The 15,476-nt window shown below is 47.6% G+C and overlaps 1 protein-coding gene and 1 non-coding gene across 5 annotated transcripts in view; one reads left to right on the top strand and one right to left on the bottom strand.

Moving 5' to 3' along the window:
• TNFRSF8 (TNF receptor superfamily member 8) overlaps positions 1-15,476 on the bottom strand; it is a 78,550-nt gene that overhangs the window by 24,655 nt on the left and 38,419 nt on the right. For 3 of the 4 annotated variants that reach the window (XR_006272648.1, XM_043485815.1, XM_043485817.1), the window contains exons 7-12: positions 13,616-13,732; positions 10,606-10,758; positions 3,620-3,719; positions 3,188-3,333; positions 1,239-1,340; positions 1,053-1,106 (exon numbers count right to left, since the gene is read on the bottom strand). Coding sequence is in view for 3 of the 4 variants with exons in the window: in XM_043485815.1 (XP_043341750.1) it covers positions 1,053-1,106; positions 1,239-1,340; positions 3,188-3,333; positions 3,620-3,719; positions 10,606-10,758; positions 13,616-13,732 (672 nt within the window). In the remaining variant the exon portion in view is untranslated. The remainder of the gene's footprint in view (positions 1-1,052; positions 1,107-1,238; positions 1,341-3,187; positions 3,334-3,619; positions 3,720-10,605; positions 10,759-13,615; positions 13,733-15,476) is intronic. The other variant, XM_043485816.1, reaches the window with a different exon arrangement.
• On the top strand, positions 5,594-5,666 carry TRNAC-GCA. The gene has a single exon. It is a non-coding gene; the product is annotated as a tRNA-Cys (tRNA).

Here is a 15,476-nt window from a genome sequence, read left to right as displayed (position 1 = left end):
AATCAATGCTTGTGGCATGTTGAGGAGGACCTTGTCCTGCCTTGAAAGATGTTGCCCAGGGGAGAGGAGATACTTGGCACAAGATGGCTAGGGTCCCCCTCCCGCCCCCTGCCAGGTGAGAGCTGAGTCTGCTGCCTGGATGGGTGGGGCATGGAAAGCTGCCTGGAAGAGGTGGCCAGGGATCAGAGCCAAGAGTTCAGATCAACCGAGAATTCAGGAAGGCCTGGATTCCTGGTGAGAAAAAAGGCCCCAGACACAGGGGAGCTGTCAGCAAACAGCAGCCACTACCTGCGAATGCTGACTGCGTGGAGACACTGCACACAGCACTTAACAGGCCCCATCACAATAGACCCACACATCCACTCTCTGAATTAGACTCCACTTCCCAGGTAGCGCTAGTGCTAAAGAACCCACCTGCCAATGCAGGAGACATAAGAGACATGGGTTCAATCCCCGGGTCAGGAAGATCTCCTGGAGGGAGGGTATGGCAACCCATTCCAGCATTCTTTCCTGGAGAATCCCATGGACAGAGGAGCCTGGCAGTCCATAAGATCACAAAGAGTCGGACACGACTGAGTGACTTGGTACAGATGAGGAAACCGAGACACAGAGGAATTAAGTAATTCACCCAAAGTCATGTAGCTCATAGTGCAGAATCAGGACTCTAGCCCTGTTAGCCTGCTCCCGCCACCCCAACCCCCACACCCTGGGCACCAGCAGGAGGGAAGGGGCGGGGGAATGACAAGGAGGTTGGGAAGGAGGGACAGAGAGAAGAGAAGAAGGGAAGGCCTCTCCTGAGGGCACGGCCAAGGAAAGAATGAAGGACAAGTTGAATTTTTGAAACTTCGTGCCCAGACCGCATCCGACGCTGAAGGGAACATGTCACATAATTTCCACCCACATTATATTCCCATCACATATGTGGTTGCACAGAAAGGAGGAGCAGCTTGTGGGAACCCCCCCACACAGTGGGAGCCCCAAGGGAGTTCTGGCCCACCGTGCAGAGATGCAGTGTAGCCGCGCGCAGCCCTTTTGGACCCCCGGACACTCACCCACAGGCTCCAGCGTGGGCCGGAAGGTCTGGACTGGGTAGCACAGATGCAGCTCTGAAATAACAGCAGGAGGAGGACTGGGCGCCAGCCTCAGAGAGTCTCAGCGGGCAGGATGGGAAAAGCACCCAGGCCAGGCCAGCACAGGGCACCCTGCCCTCCCATGGCCCCAAGGATGCATGCACTTACTCTGTCCAATCCACTTCCTACAGGCCCTCCGGTGGCACAGGACGAAGGAGCTGAAGCTGACGACCACCACCAGTATCAGAATCACCCAGAAAAGCACAGGTCCTGGAACACAGAGGTGCCCTGCATCCTCACCCTGACATCCTGGTAGGGAGCCAGGGGCCCTACGGCAACCACATAGGACAGCCCTCACCCCAGACTGCTTCCTCCTTCTGGACACAGACTCCACTGTTGCTGACAGGACCTGGTCTTTTCCCAAGCCAGAACAGAAAACCAGATCCTATCTATAGCTATCTGGTCCAGCCCTCACCCGCCTGTCCTTCCTCATCTGGCTCTGGGAAGCCCATGGGGGAGCTAAAGAGTTGAAGGATGCACAAACCGTTTCTAGAGGGGGAGAAACGGAGAGGTCAAGGAGGCAGAATGAAGAGGGAATTGAAGTCCAATAGAATGACATCAGGGGACTGGGGAGGAGGGCATGTGTGATGCCCAGTCCCAGGCTGCTGGCAGGCAGAACAACCAAGAGGGTGAAGTTGGGAGTCTGGCACAACTCCCGGCCCCCCCCCTAGACTGGAAGTTCCACGAGGGCAGGCACGGCATCTACTCTGCACATAAGCACGCTCAGCAAGTGCTCCTTGAATGAGGAGTCAACAGCCCTATGCCATGGGCACCATGACCATCCCCATTTTACAATGGAGGGAAACTGATGTCTGCGAAGATTAACAGCCCCAAGGTCACCCAGAGGGTAGGAATCATAGTTCAGGCCAGGCCAGCGCGACTCCAGAGCCCATGCTGTTAACCACTATCTGGATATATTTCATTATCTCTTAGTACTTAACTTGCCTCTTTTTTTTTTTTTTTAGCCCCTTTGTCACTTATGAAAATCAACATATAGTTATTATTTTTTAAAATCCATGTTTAGGTGCTAAAAAAGTAGCACGCACCCAATAGCTTCCCTGGTGGCTCAGTGATGAAGAATCCACCCGCCAATGCAGGAGACGCTGATTCCGTCCCTGGGTCGGGGAAGATCCTCTGGAGAAGGAAATGGCTACCCACTCCAGGATTCTTGCCTGCTAAGAATAACTTAGCGAACGAACAATAGCAACATGTACCAGATAAGTGCTTCTCAGACATTCCTGTGCCTATGAATATCCTGGGGACCGTGTTAAAATGCAAAGTCTGATTCAGCAGGCTGGGAGAGGCTGGTAATTTGCTTTTCTAAATTGCTGAACTGCCAAATCCAAGACCTCGCAGAGGGCCGCTGACTGAGAGCTACCGCCGCCTAGTGTCCAACACTAGAACTGCAAGTCCTTAAAATCGCATTCCGGGAGCCGGTAACGCCCCTGTAATACCATTCTCTGCTTACTACCCTTTGCGGTATACGCTGTTAAAACTTTAGAAGGTGAGAAAGCTGAAGCCCAAAGAAAGTAAGAAACTAGTCAAGATCATGAGGTAGTGGGGGTTTAGTCACTCAGTCGTGTCCGACTCTTGTGACCCCATGGACTGTATGTAGCCCGCCAGGCTCTTCTGTTCATGGAATTTTCCAGGAAAGAATGCTGGAGTGGGTTGTCATTTCCTTTTCCAGGAAATCTTCCTGACCCAAGGATTGAACCCTCATCTCCTGCACTGCAGGCGGATTCTTTACCACTGAGCCACCAGGGAAGCCCAGTCAAGGTCATGAGATAAGTCGCCAAGTATTTCGTGAGTAGCAATTATGGGCCGTGGAGAAGAAGCTGAGAATAAAATCCCTGCTCAGAAGAATCAAGGAATAATCTCTAGCAAGTGACAAGGCCACAGCTCCAGATCAAGAAGCCGAAGACCTGGGATCAACTTTGTTCCCAGGACTTCCCACCCCCACTCTTTCCCCCCACCAAGTGATGCTGTTGCCCAATGAGAAGCCTCCCTCCTTGTGGTCCCCCGGGAGGAAGGCCCTGCTTCGTGGGGGTGATCATTACCTGAAACCAGAGCCGGCTTTCCCGTGGAGGAGAAGGAGATGGGAGCACTGGTTGAGATTGGGATGTCCTCCCAGGCGTGGGTGACACCCCCTCCATGCTCCTTACCAGTCAGGGAGTCGGCCAGGGAGACCAAGGAGGGGGTGGGGCTGCAGAGAGAGAGGCCAGAGGTAAGATGGACGATTGAGATGGAAACAGAGATCTGAGACCCCAGCTCCTCTGCCAACAGTCTCCGCCAGGCACTTTGAGGGCAGAGCCTGGGTTTCTAGGCCTTCTGGCCTTCCATGGTGCCAGCACAGACATAGACTCACATTCTCCAAAATGACCTGCAGGCTTGGCCTAGAGATCCAGCCCAAGCCCCATTGCCACCCCTAGCCAGCTTTGCCCTGCCCCCCACCAGGCAGGGCCAGTGGAGAGAGGGGGCCAAGGAGTCACCTGGCAGGTGCCCCACGGTCCTCCGGGCTGGTGCTGCAGTCAGGAGGGCTCCCTGGTGGAGATGGCTCAGCCTGGGAGGTGGTGCCTGTCTCAGCCATACCTGCAGGGAGTGGGTTAGAAACAGTGGCAAGGATGGTTACCAAAGGGAAAAGCAGGGAGGAAGGGATAAACTGGGAAATGGGATTAACAGATATATACACTATTATATATAAAAGAGATAAATAACAGGGACCTACTGTATAGCAAGGAGCAGTATTCAATATCTTATAAATCAACCATACTTCAACTTTTTACATTAAATTAAAAAAAAAAATCAGTGCCAAAGAGCCTGACGCATCAGGACTGGTGACTTCCGGGGAGGCAGCACCGTGGGGCCGGAAGGACACAGCAGCCGGGCAGACCCAAGTCTGTGTCCTGGCTGTCTCCTTGCTTCCTCCCTCTCTCCTCCCTTCCCTCCATGCAGCAACTCTTTACTGAGCACCTACTACGTGCTGGGAATTGGGACAGAGCTGTGAGCAAAACAGAAAAGATTTGCACCCCTGGGGGCCAACCAGCTGGTGGGGTTCATAGACTCGGTGTCACACGAAGGCAGGTGGGGTCCCTGTAACGGCAGACTCAATCTCGTCTCACTAGGGAGGCTTCCCTGAGGAGGGAGGTGCTAGGATGTGAGCGGGAGCGGGAGTTTCTAAGCAGAGGAAACAAAAGGTGGGGAAGCCCCAGAGATGGGAGGGAGGAGATGGGTCACAGCAGCGTTCTGCATAGTCATCAAAGAAGCAGGAATGACCCCAGGGCCCATAAAATGCAGTATCTCTGAATGCTGGAATACTGTATGGCAATAAAAGAAATGAAATACTAACACAGCTGGGAGCTTCCCTGGTAGCTCAGACGGTAAAGAATCTGCCTGCAATGCAGGAGACCCAGGTTCCATCTCTGGGGCAGGAAGATCCCCTGGAGAAGAGAATGACTCCCCACTCCAGTATTCTTCCCTAGACAATCCTATGGACAGAGGAGTCTGGCAAGCTACAGTCCATGGGGTGGCAAAGAGTCGGACACCACGGAGTGACTAAGCACATTAATACAGCTACAGCATGGATGAACTGCAGAAGCTCAGTGAAAGAAGCCAGACACAGAAGAATACATATTACGGAAATATCCCCAAAAAGTTAATCTAGAGTAACAGAAACTAATTTCCAGGCCAGAATACTGGAGTGGGTTGCCATTCCCTTCTACAGGGGATCTTCCTGACCCAGGGTTCGAACCCTCATCTCTCAAGCTTCCTGCATTGGCAGGCAGATTTTTTACCACTAGCACCACCTGGGTAGCCATGAGTATTTGTGTACAAGCCTTTGCAAAAACATAATTTCACTTCACTTGAGTACCTAGGAAGGGGAAGGCGGTGTCACTGTGCTGACAGAATGCCTTTGAGGACCACTTCAAGCACAGTCACTTCTGATCTGACCCAGCCAGCCCTTCTCACGGACGGAGAGAACCACAGAGCCAGAGCTCGAACCAGAAATCAGGGCGCCCGAGTTCCAGCCTGGAGCACTTTTCATGGGACCGCACCGCCTCCTACTGGGGACTGAGCATTTTCTAACTAGTTCATGATTAACTGCTTTACTAGAGCAGAAGGAAATGGCCCACATTTGAAGTAGGTCCAGCCCAGCTAACAGCCCTCTCCACCCCCATGTTCCTGTGGGGGGTGGCCACCCCTTCCCTTAAGTGATACAAAGCCAACCCTCCACCTGCCCATACTTCTCTTATAAAAAGCTCTCATAAGCCTCTCAGATTTTTCCTGATTTTAACATTTTGAAGAGAAAGTAAGGCCAGGATTAATTTTCTTCTTGGATTAGTAGGGTCCTGAGGAACCCTCCGCTTTTTGGAGGTCTCCACATAGACAGTAGGAGGTGGCAGGGAGGTTCAAGAGGGAGGGGGCATACCTATATGACCAATTCATGTTGATACATGGCAGAAACTTCCCTGGTAGCTCAGACGGTAGAGCATCTGCCTGCAATGCAGGAGACCCAGGTTCGATCCCTGGGTCAGGAAGATCCACTGGAGAAGGAAATGGCAACCCACTCCAGTATCCTTGCCTGGAAAATCCCATGTTCAGAGGAGCCTGGTGGGCTACAGTCCGTGGGGTTGCAAAGAGTCGGACACAACGGAGTGACTCTCTCTCACACACACACATGGCAGAAACCAACACAGTATTGTAGAGCGATTAAAAATCAGCAAATGAGGACTTCCCTAGTAGCTCAGTGGTAAAGAATCTGCCTGCCAATGCGGAGACACGGGTTGGATCCCTGATCCAGAGGATCCCACATGCCGCGAAGCAAATAAGCCCAAGCACCGTAACTATTGAACCTGTGCTCTGCGGCCCACGAGTCACAACTACTGAAGCCCACGCGCCCTAGAGCCGGTGCTCGGCAACAAGAGAAGCCACTGCAGTAAGCCCACACACCTCAACTAGAGAAAAAGCCCTTGCAGCAACAAAGACCCAGCACAGCCAAAAATAAACAGAATTATTTCTTTTTAAAAAAGCAAATTAAAAAACATTAAAAAAAAAAAAGATGCTATGTCTTTCCATGTGGTCACCAGACTATTACCTGAATTAGTTGAAGCCTGGAGACCTTGGGCTATGAGGAAAATAAGGCAATTGTTATGATAATTTTGACTTGTATTTGAGATGTCCTGGGGATTCAGTGAGAGTTGACTTGGAGAGGACTGGGGGAGATCTTTTGCTCAGGAACACTAACTGTAGCTACACCCAGGAAACAATGGAAACAGTGACAGACTTTATTTTCCTGGGCTCCAAAATCACTGCAGCTGGTGACTGCAGCCATGAAATTAAAAGACGCTTGCTACTTGGAAGAAAAGTTATGACAAACCTAGACAGCATATTAAAAAGCAGAGACATCACTTTGCCAACAAAGGTTCAACTAGTCAAAGCTATGGTTTCTCCAGTAGTCGTGTATGGATGGGAGAGTTGGATCATAAAGAAGGCTGAGTGCTGAAGAATTGATGCTTTCAAACTGTGGTGTTGGAGAAGACTCTTGAGAGTCCCTTGGAAGGCAAGGAGATCAAACCAGTCAATCCTAAAGGAAATCAGTCCTGAATATTCATTGGAAGGACTGATGCTGAAGCTGAAGCTCCAATACTTTTGCCACCTGATGCGAAGAACTGACTCATTGGAAAAGACTCTGATGCTGGGAAAGATTGAAGGCAGGAGGAGAAGGGAGCGACAGAGGATGAGATGGTTGGATGGCATCACCAACTCAAAAGACATGAGTTTGAGCAAACTCTGGGAGATGGTGATGGAAAGCCTGGTGTGCTGTAGTCCCTGGGGTCATAAAGAGTTGGACACGGCTGAGCGACTGACTGAACAACACCACCACCGAGTTAGCAACCTCTGACCTCCCTTCAAGGCAGCCTCCCTTCAAGGCAACCTGCGACAGAATCCAGCAATAGAAATCTGTCCTTCCTCTAAGCAGAGAAATTGGGCCCAGCACTCCTGGGTGCCTCTCATCCCTTCTCTGTATGTATTTACCATAACCTCGCCGTAACCTTCCTCCTTCCTCCATGAGATACTGACTCTCCCCTTTTTTCCTCCTTTGGATCTGAAGGTCAACAGAAGACATCATTTAGCCCCTACTTAATCTGCCTGTGTTCTCTGGAAAAAGCTCACTGGAAAGCAGGGGTGGAGGGGAGGGCAAGGAAGGTGCCTGCTCTTAGACCCATTTAGAAACTTAAAAAAAGATATTATTTATCAGACTTAAATATTTCTCTTTAAATCCAAACACCTGATCCTTGGGCCAGTTAAAGGAGAACGGTCTTAGCATCAAGGTCAAATGGAATCTTTCCCCGTACACCCAGAAAGTGCTTAAAATTAGATGAAATTTTCATCTTCATACTTGAGCTGTACGTTTTTTGTCAGCTTTTTATTTTCCCTAGAGTTTTCAGTTGCCTTTCTCTTTTCTGTTGATGAAAGAATAATGTACCTTCACCATATCCTCAAGTTGTTCAACTCTACTACTCATGAAATTGACTGCCATTCTAACTTCTATTCCTGCAGACGATTCCCTGGAGCCCCTCACTTTCCTGCTCTGAAGAGGCTCAACCAGATGTTGTCATGTCTTTAGCACCGGCGTCATTCTGGGACTTCCCTTCTTTGCTCTCCTGGGATGGAACCACTGTTTTCTAGATTTCATGGCTTTTCTTTTTTGCCCCTCATTTAACTGGCTTACATCTTCAAGTAACTTTCTAAGAAAGGATACACGGGGTTGTACGGGAAGCAGACTGCCCTTTTATGTCTGAAAATGCCTCTCCTGTTTTTGCCATGCTGTGTGGCTTAATTCCCTGACCAGGGATTGAACTTGGGCCCCTTCAGTGAAAGCACTGAGTCCGAACTACTGAACCACCAGGGAATTCCCTGAAAATATTTTTAATCTACTTTCAAACATAATTGCATTTAAGCTAAAAAAAAAAAAAAAAATTCTCTGGTCAACTAGTAAGGAGCTGGTGTGGTCCAGTGGAGAGTACTTGGGATGACACAGGATCTCTGTGTCCCAGCTCTACCTCTGGCTCTATGCATGGTTCCCTCCACCAGTAAAAAGAGGTGGCTGGATCAGATCACAGGTGGCCAGCTTTGATCTGGCCCACAAAGACATTCTGTGTAGGCCAGCACAGTGACCCAGGCATCCCTCTCCTAGGTATTTACCCATGAAATGAAAATGCATGTCCACACAAAAACCCATACATGAACATTTGTAGCTGCTTTATTCATAGTAGCCCTAAACCGGAAGCAAGCCAAATGTCCATCAGCTGGTGGATGGATAAATAAATGGTGGTACATCTGTTATGTCAGGCTTCCCCAGTGGTGCTAGTGGTAAAGAATCCGCCTGTCAATGCAGGAAGACTCAAGAGACGCAGGTTTTATCTCTGAGTTGGGAAGATCCCCCGGAGAAGGAAATGACAACCCACTCCAGTATTCTTGCCTATAAAATCTCATGGATAAAGGAGTCTGGCAGGCTACAGTCCATGGACTCGCAAAGAGTCGGATGTAACTGAGCATGCGTGTACATCTGTTATGTCTAGATGAGGGTACTCTTCATTCATCCTGCCTTACTCTTGGTAGGTCCTTTCAATCTAAGTCTTATTGTGAGGTCGCCAAGAGACTGCCTACTCTGGAAGGATGACCGGGTCAGGGCACCACCAGATGTCTGCATCCACAGGCCCTGGGAACAGACTCTCCAGCAAGAACAAGAAAAAGCAAAGGCAGTCAAGAAACACCTCCTTTCTCCTGCAGTGGTCCTCTTGCGCCCTCTACTGTCATATACTAGAACCACACTCACAAGAAGAAAGGAATGCTTGAAGAGGCCAATCTCTTATTGCACAGAAAGTGTTCACAGGTGAATTGGGGCCTGAGAGGCAACAGATTGGTAACAAGCACACTTTCTAAAAGTCATTTCTTGTCTTCTACTTTCTTACTGTTCCTTCTTCATTGCCTTTTGTTCTCTCACTCTGTGGTTGTAACTTCTCAAATTTTTCTGTGGACACAGATTATTTTCTCTTCCATTCCTGGGTTCATTGTTGCTTGTTTGTGTATCTTGTTATTTTCCTTCATACTGCTGCTTTTCCTTATAAGTCTGAAGATATATACTTCTCATTCACATTTATTTAAAAAGAATAATGCTGAGTATTCCAGCAGCAGGTGGGGTTTCTTCTACTGTGCTATTAGTATGTCCTTTTCACCATGGGTCTCTTCTCTCAGCAGGAGGCCTGCCTGGGAACTCTGGGATCATGGGTGGGGAGTGTGAGCTGGAAGGCTTTCACTCAGGGTGACTCAGCAGGAATAGCCTACTGACAGGGTGTACTTCCAAAGACACAAGCAAAGAGGGCTTTGCACCAGAATGGCCAATACCTGGTTATCCCTAGACAGTCCTTCAGTGTCATTAGACAAAAATTTGATCATTTTCACCAGGATATAAAAACTCAGGCACCATCTCTAAGACTGGTCAGAGCTCATGGTATATCATTGCTGCATGTTTTGTCATTGTTGTTATATTCATCCGTTTTATTTTTTAGATTGCACTTTGGTTGGTTGGTTTTGCATTGTTGGTGGTTTAGTTGCTAGTCGTATCCAACTCTTGCGACCCCATGGATTGTAGCCTGCCAGGGTCCTCTGTCCATGGAATTCTCCAGGCAAGAACACTGCAGTTGGTTGCCATTTCCTTCTCCAGGGGATCTTCCCAACCCAAGAATTGAACCTGTTCTTGAACCTGAACATTACAGGCAGATTGTTACACATTTCTAATTTTTATGTTGGAGATGAAGTTGCAGCTTACTGCACTTTCTAATTATCTGCTTCACCCCCATCCTTCATTTTACTTACCTGGTCTGAGCCCAGAGCCTCCCTGGGGGTCTTATGAGCAGGTTACCCCTCACTTTTCTGCCAGCCTCAAGGAGTGAATTCTGGGGTGAGTTTTCCTCTACTTGGGTTCCATTTGTCACCACCCTGCCATCTGTTTTCAACCTTCTTAAAAGTTGTTGAACTCTCTCATCTGCTGATGAACTCTTTTTTGTTTGTTATTTTGTCTGCTGTCGAGGGTTTATACTTTTTTTTCCACTCTGGCAAATGTCCACCATATGAATTGGACGCTTCCTCATAAGCTTTATATTGATCTATCTTGAGTCAATAAAACAACCTTGCAAGCAAGTCAAGATTTTACCAGCCCAATAATTTCAAGGAGAAGAATAACAAAATTTTTAAATAATTTAAAACAATCATTAGAAACTCTTGCCAAAATGCCAAATTTGGATTTTTTTTTTTTTAATCATTTCCTGGATCTAACTATTTGAAGAGAAACCATAGCCCAGATCTGGCCTAGTTAATAGCTAGGAATGAAGGTCCTTTGCTGGTTGGAGGAGGGGAGCGGGACAGCTGTAGGGACCCAGAGCTCAGCCCCTTGGTTGGGCTGTGACCTGCTTACCCTGGAGCTTGGTGAGCGTCCCTGGTGGGCAGTTGGGGCGGGTGACACAGCGGGCACAGGAATTGGTCACCGGCGTGGCACAGAACATACCAGGCTGACACTCACAGACGCGGGAGGAGTTCCATGTGCAAGGAGTCTTCTCCACGAGGCCATCTGGGGGACAGAGAAGGGTCCTGAGGAAGGACTGGAATGAAGAGGGCAGGGATCCAGAGAACCCCCGGAGGGCAGAGACGTATTTGCCCAGGAACACGTGTTTATTTGATTATGCTGTTGAGCAGATCTTTTGGTGCAGGAAGTAACTATGCCCAATGAAAGAAGTCAGACAAAAAAGGTGTATATAGGGACTTCCCTGGCAGTCCAATGGTTAGGACTCCGTGCTTCCACTGCATGGGGCACAGGTTCGATCCCTGGTCGGGGAAATAAGATCCTGCAGGCCATTCAGTGCAGCCAAAAAAAAAAAAGAAAAAAGAGTCTATACTCTGATTCTGTTTACAGGAAAAGCCAGAAAATGCAAACTCTTTCATAGTGACAGCATACCAAATGCCTGGGAATGGGAGTAGGGGCAGGGAATGGTGGGAGGGACGGTAAGGAGCTTAAGGAATCTTTTGGGAGGTGGACAGACAGTTCATTATCTTGATTGTGGTGATGGTTTCACAGCCACACACATGTCTCAAGACTTATCAAACTGCACACTTTAAACATGTGACTTTTATTGTATGTCAACTGTATCTATCTGTCTGTATCTAGTATGTCAACTGTATTTATTGTATGTATCTACATCTAGTAATTTACTATTACTATTTGTAATAGTAAAGCTATCAAAAGAAAAATCCCCCCAAAAAATTTTTTTAAAGAAAATAATTCAAAGATTAGGGATGAGTGAGTATGGGTAAAGATGAACCAAGACTGGCCATGACTTGATAATTCTTTAAAATTGGGTGATAGTTCATAACCACTTCTGATTCTCTCTACTTCTGAGGATGTTTGAAAATTCTAATGATGAAAAGTGGGGTTTTCTCCAAAATAAAAATAAATTGTTAGTGGTTTTATAAAATAAAAAGTGTAATAATGTATTTATACATGTGTAGGGATATTCTGCATGCTTTATTAATGGGTGAAAATAGAATTACTGTATCAGTGGATTAGATAAATGTAATTTGCTCAATAAAGACATTGGTGGGATACTTAGAGGCTTAGAAGCCTCTGCATGATAAAGACAAAGGCCTGCACTATTAATTATAATATTGTATTAACATAGCTAAGCCTGTTTGAGGCAGTGTTTCTAGCACTCTATCAGATTAACTCAGTTTACCCTATTTAACTCCCAGAACACCTCTCTGAAAAAGGTCTGTTATAATGCCCATTTTACCGATGAGGAAACAGGCCCAGAGAGGTTAAGAAACCTTCTTGAGTTTATAAGCTCCCAAGCAGTAGAGCCAAGATTTGACCCCAGGCACTTGGGCTCTACTCCATGGCCTCGCAAGGCTTCATTTATGCAACTTGAAGGAATACTGGGGCCCAGAGCCATCTCTTTATTTCCTCATCTGACACAGCAGCTGTGATAGATTATATTTTTTCCAGGAATGGCCACAGCAATAGCTCTCAGTCTGTCTGTTCTTCCAGAGCTTGGCCACTTACTCATCTAAAAATTTGACTTTTTTTCCCTTCCATGACTCCAGGGGGAACCTGTCCCCCTGCCTTCAGAGGCAGAATGCAGTGGAAGTTATGCCATGTAATTTCTGAAGGTGTATTAGTTGCTCAGTTGTGTCTGACTCTTTGCAACCCCATGGACTCTAGCCAGCCAGGCTTCTCTGTCCGTGGGATTCTCTAGATAAGAATACTGGAGTGGGTTGCAATTCTCTTCTCTGGGGGATCTTCCCAACCCAGAGATCAAACCCAGGTCTCCTGCATTGCAGGCAGATTCTCTACCTTCTGAGTAACTTCTGAAGCTGGGTCATAAAAATGAGTATGGTTTCTATCCTACTACCAACTCATCTTTGGATTCAGCACCCAGGACTTGAGGAAGCCCAAATAGCAGCCGACATGGAAAGGATCTTAGGGCATCGACCCCAGACCCGTGAATGAAGAAGGTGCAGATGATTCCGGCTCCCAACCTTCAGGTTTTCCAGCTGAAACCTCGGATCTCATGGAGCAGACACCAGCTGGCCCTCCAGCGTCAGGACTGAATTCTGACCCACAGACTCCATGACTACAATGAATGGTTTGCTTTTTGCCACTCAGATTTGAGAAAATTTGCTCTGTGGCCTTAGTAAGCAGAACAGTGACCTCCAATGACCACAAACAGAATGTCCTTTCCCCCACATGGCCTCCCCTGACTCCAGTCCATGTTGCTGCAGAGACAGAATCACACCTCCCCCTGGTGGTGGAGGCTGTGAGTAGGCTGGGGCGACAGCCATGGCAGTCTGGGACCTGGGCAGCTGCATGGACTTCACAGGGCGGCTGGTGATGCTGCGGGCAGCGGGCCGCAGGAAGAACATCAGCAGTCAGTATCTAAGTGCTTGCACAGTGGTGTTGTAAGATGCAGTGGAGGGAGTGATGAGCCCAGAGCCTGGTAGCAGGTGCCCTAGGTTCAAATCCTGGCCCTGCCATTTGCGAGGGCTTGTGGCCCCGGAAGTCCCTTGACTTCCCCAAGCCTCAGTTTCCTCTTCTGTGAAATGGGGGCAATCTCAATCCAGGCATCATAGGATAGGTACAAAAAATAATGAGACAAGCTTGAAACGGGTAGCTGATTAACAAATGCTTCCTTGCAAGACAGAGTGAGTGAATGGAAACTCTCTAGAAGGGGGTCACGGCTATCAAAACCCACGATCGTCAGTGGGAGTCACTAGAAGCCGATTGCTCAAAAAGTGCCAGTGAGGTGAACCAGGCTCCTGAGGATTGAGCATCCAAGACCCAACTCAGGGCTCCCACCCCCAGATTCTTGGCCTCTCCCTCCAAGACCATCCCTGCTCTCTGGAAGAGGCCCCAGGAGGAGAGACATGGCCCTTACCTCCTGAACATGTCACACAGGCCTTGCAGCGACCGTCCCTGTCCAGGTAGTAGTCGTGGTTACACTGCTTCCTGCAGTCAGCAGACCCCTGAGGGCACGGGGGCTGCGGGGTCAGCCCTGGAAAAAGAAAGAAAGAAGCTCCAGGCCAGGTCACGTTGGCAGAGGCCTCACCCTCACCCTATCCCACCCCCCATCACTGAAACCCCCCCACCTCCATGACCAGCTCCCAAACTCTGCACATGTCAATTAGTCCTTCAGAGGGAGTCCTCAGGCTCAGAGAGGGAAGGAATGTGTCTAACGCCACACAGGAAAAGAGTGCTAACTGCCTCCGAAATGACCCTCCTGCTTCTGGTCCCTCCTCTTTGCCAGAGCCCTCTCCCCAGTCTCATTGCTCTGTCCCTGCCCTACTCAAAACTTTGGTAGCCACTCTCTCTTTGAGTTCAACAGGATACAAGGATGCCTACCATCACAACTTCTATTCAGTTTGGTCCCATAGATCATAGGCAATGCAATAAGGCAAGAAAAAGAAACAAAAAGAGCAAGGTTAGAAAGGAAGACATCAAGCACTTATGGACAGATGATACCATGGACTGCACAGACCATCATAAGAGTTTGTAGATACATTATTAGAAGGAATAAGTGATTTTAGCAAGATAGTTGGATATAATGTCACTATATCAAAATCAATTGAATGTCTATATATTTGCACTGAACCACATGAAATTGCTGTTTAGATAGGACAGAAATAATCAAATACTGGCATTTCACACAGTTCATACTAGTACTAACAATAAAAAAGTTAGCATGTGAAGTATTGAAAAAGATATCATTTATATTATCACCAGAAATACCAAAGACATAAAAATCTAACAAAAAGATGTAAATATCTCTACACAGATCATAATAAAACATTATTGGGAGAATTTTAAAAAGGCACAAATGGGGAGAGGGATAAATTAGGCCATTGGGATTAACATGTACACATGACTATATATAAAACAGATAATCCTACCCATACATATATGGACCCTTGATTTACAACAAAGATGGCATGTAAAACAGTGAGGAAAGGACAATTTATTTGATAAATGGTGTGGATTCAACTGGATATTCATAGGGACACTTTAAACAAAGGCAAAACAGTAATGACCTTAGGAAATAAATGTAGGATGTTATTGAGACCTCAGTGGAGGAAAAGCCTTGCAGAGCAGAACATGAAAAGCACTAGTTAGAAAGGAAAAGATGGATCAACTTGACTACACTGAAATTAAAAACACCTCTTCATCAAAAGACACCATAAAGAGAAGGAGAAGGCAAGCCACAGGGTGGGAGAAGATATTTTAAACACAACTATAAGACAAAGGGCTCAAACCCAGAATTATAAGAAGCCCTAGAGATCAATTCAAAAAAACAAAGAGAAATGAAAACATACATTCACCAAAGACTTGTTTTTCATTATTCACTACAGCCAAAAAGGAGAAACAAACCAAATATCCAAAAACTTTTGTTAAACAAAGTGTAATATTCTCATACATTCATGTACAATGGAAGACTATTGGGTAATAAACAGGAGTGAATGGGGACCCTAATCTGTTGCCATGGGAACCAGAGGCGGGCATCATATTGATACCTGCAGAGACGGGCCTCTTCCACTGCCCCAGCATGCCTCAGTGTCTGGTACCCAAACCAGGAAACAAGTGAGTCCTTCCATTCTCTACTCTGGCCCTTGAAGGTCTCAGTCACAGAAGGCCTTGAGATCCTCTTCTCCCCATACTGGCTCAGTGACCATTTGCCCTGACCACCCCACACACAGTACCCCACCCATCGGACACCATTGCCCTGGAGACCGCCCCCGGGTCCT

Source organism: Cervus canadensis, chromosome 13, assembly GCF_019320065.1.
Source record: "Cervus canadensis isolate Bull #8, Minnesota chromosome 13, ASM1932006v1, whole genome shotgun sequence".
NCBI lineage: Eukaryota > Metazoa > Chordata > Mammalia > Artiodactyla > Cervidae > Cervus > Cervus canadensis.
Note: the sequence above shows the minus strand (reverse complement) of the source record. Positions and strands in the feature narration are given on the sequence as shown.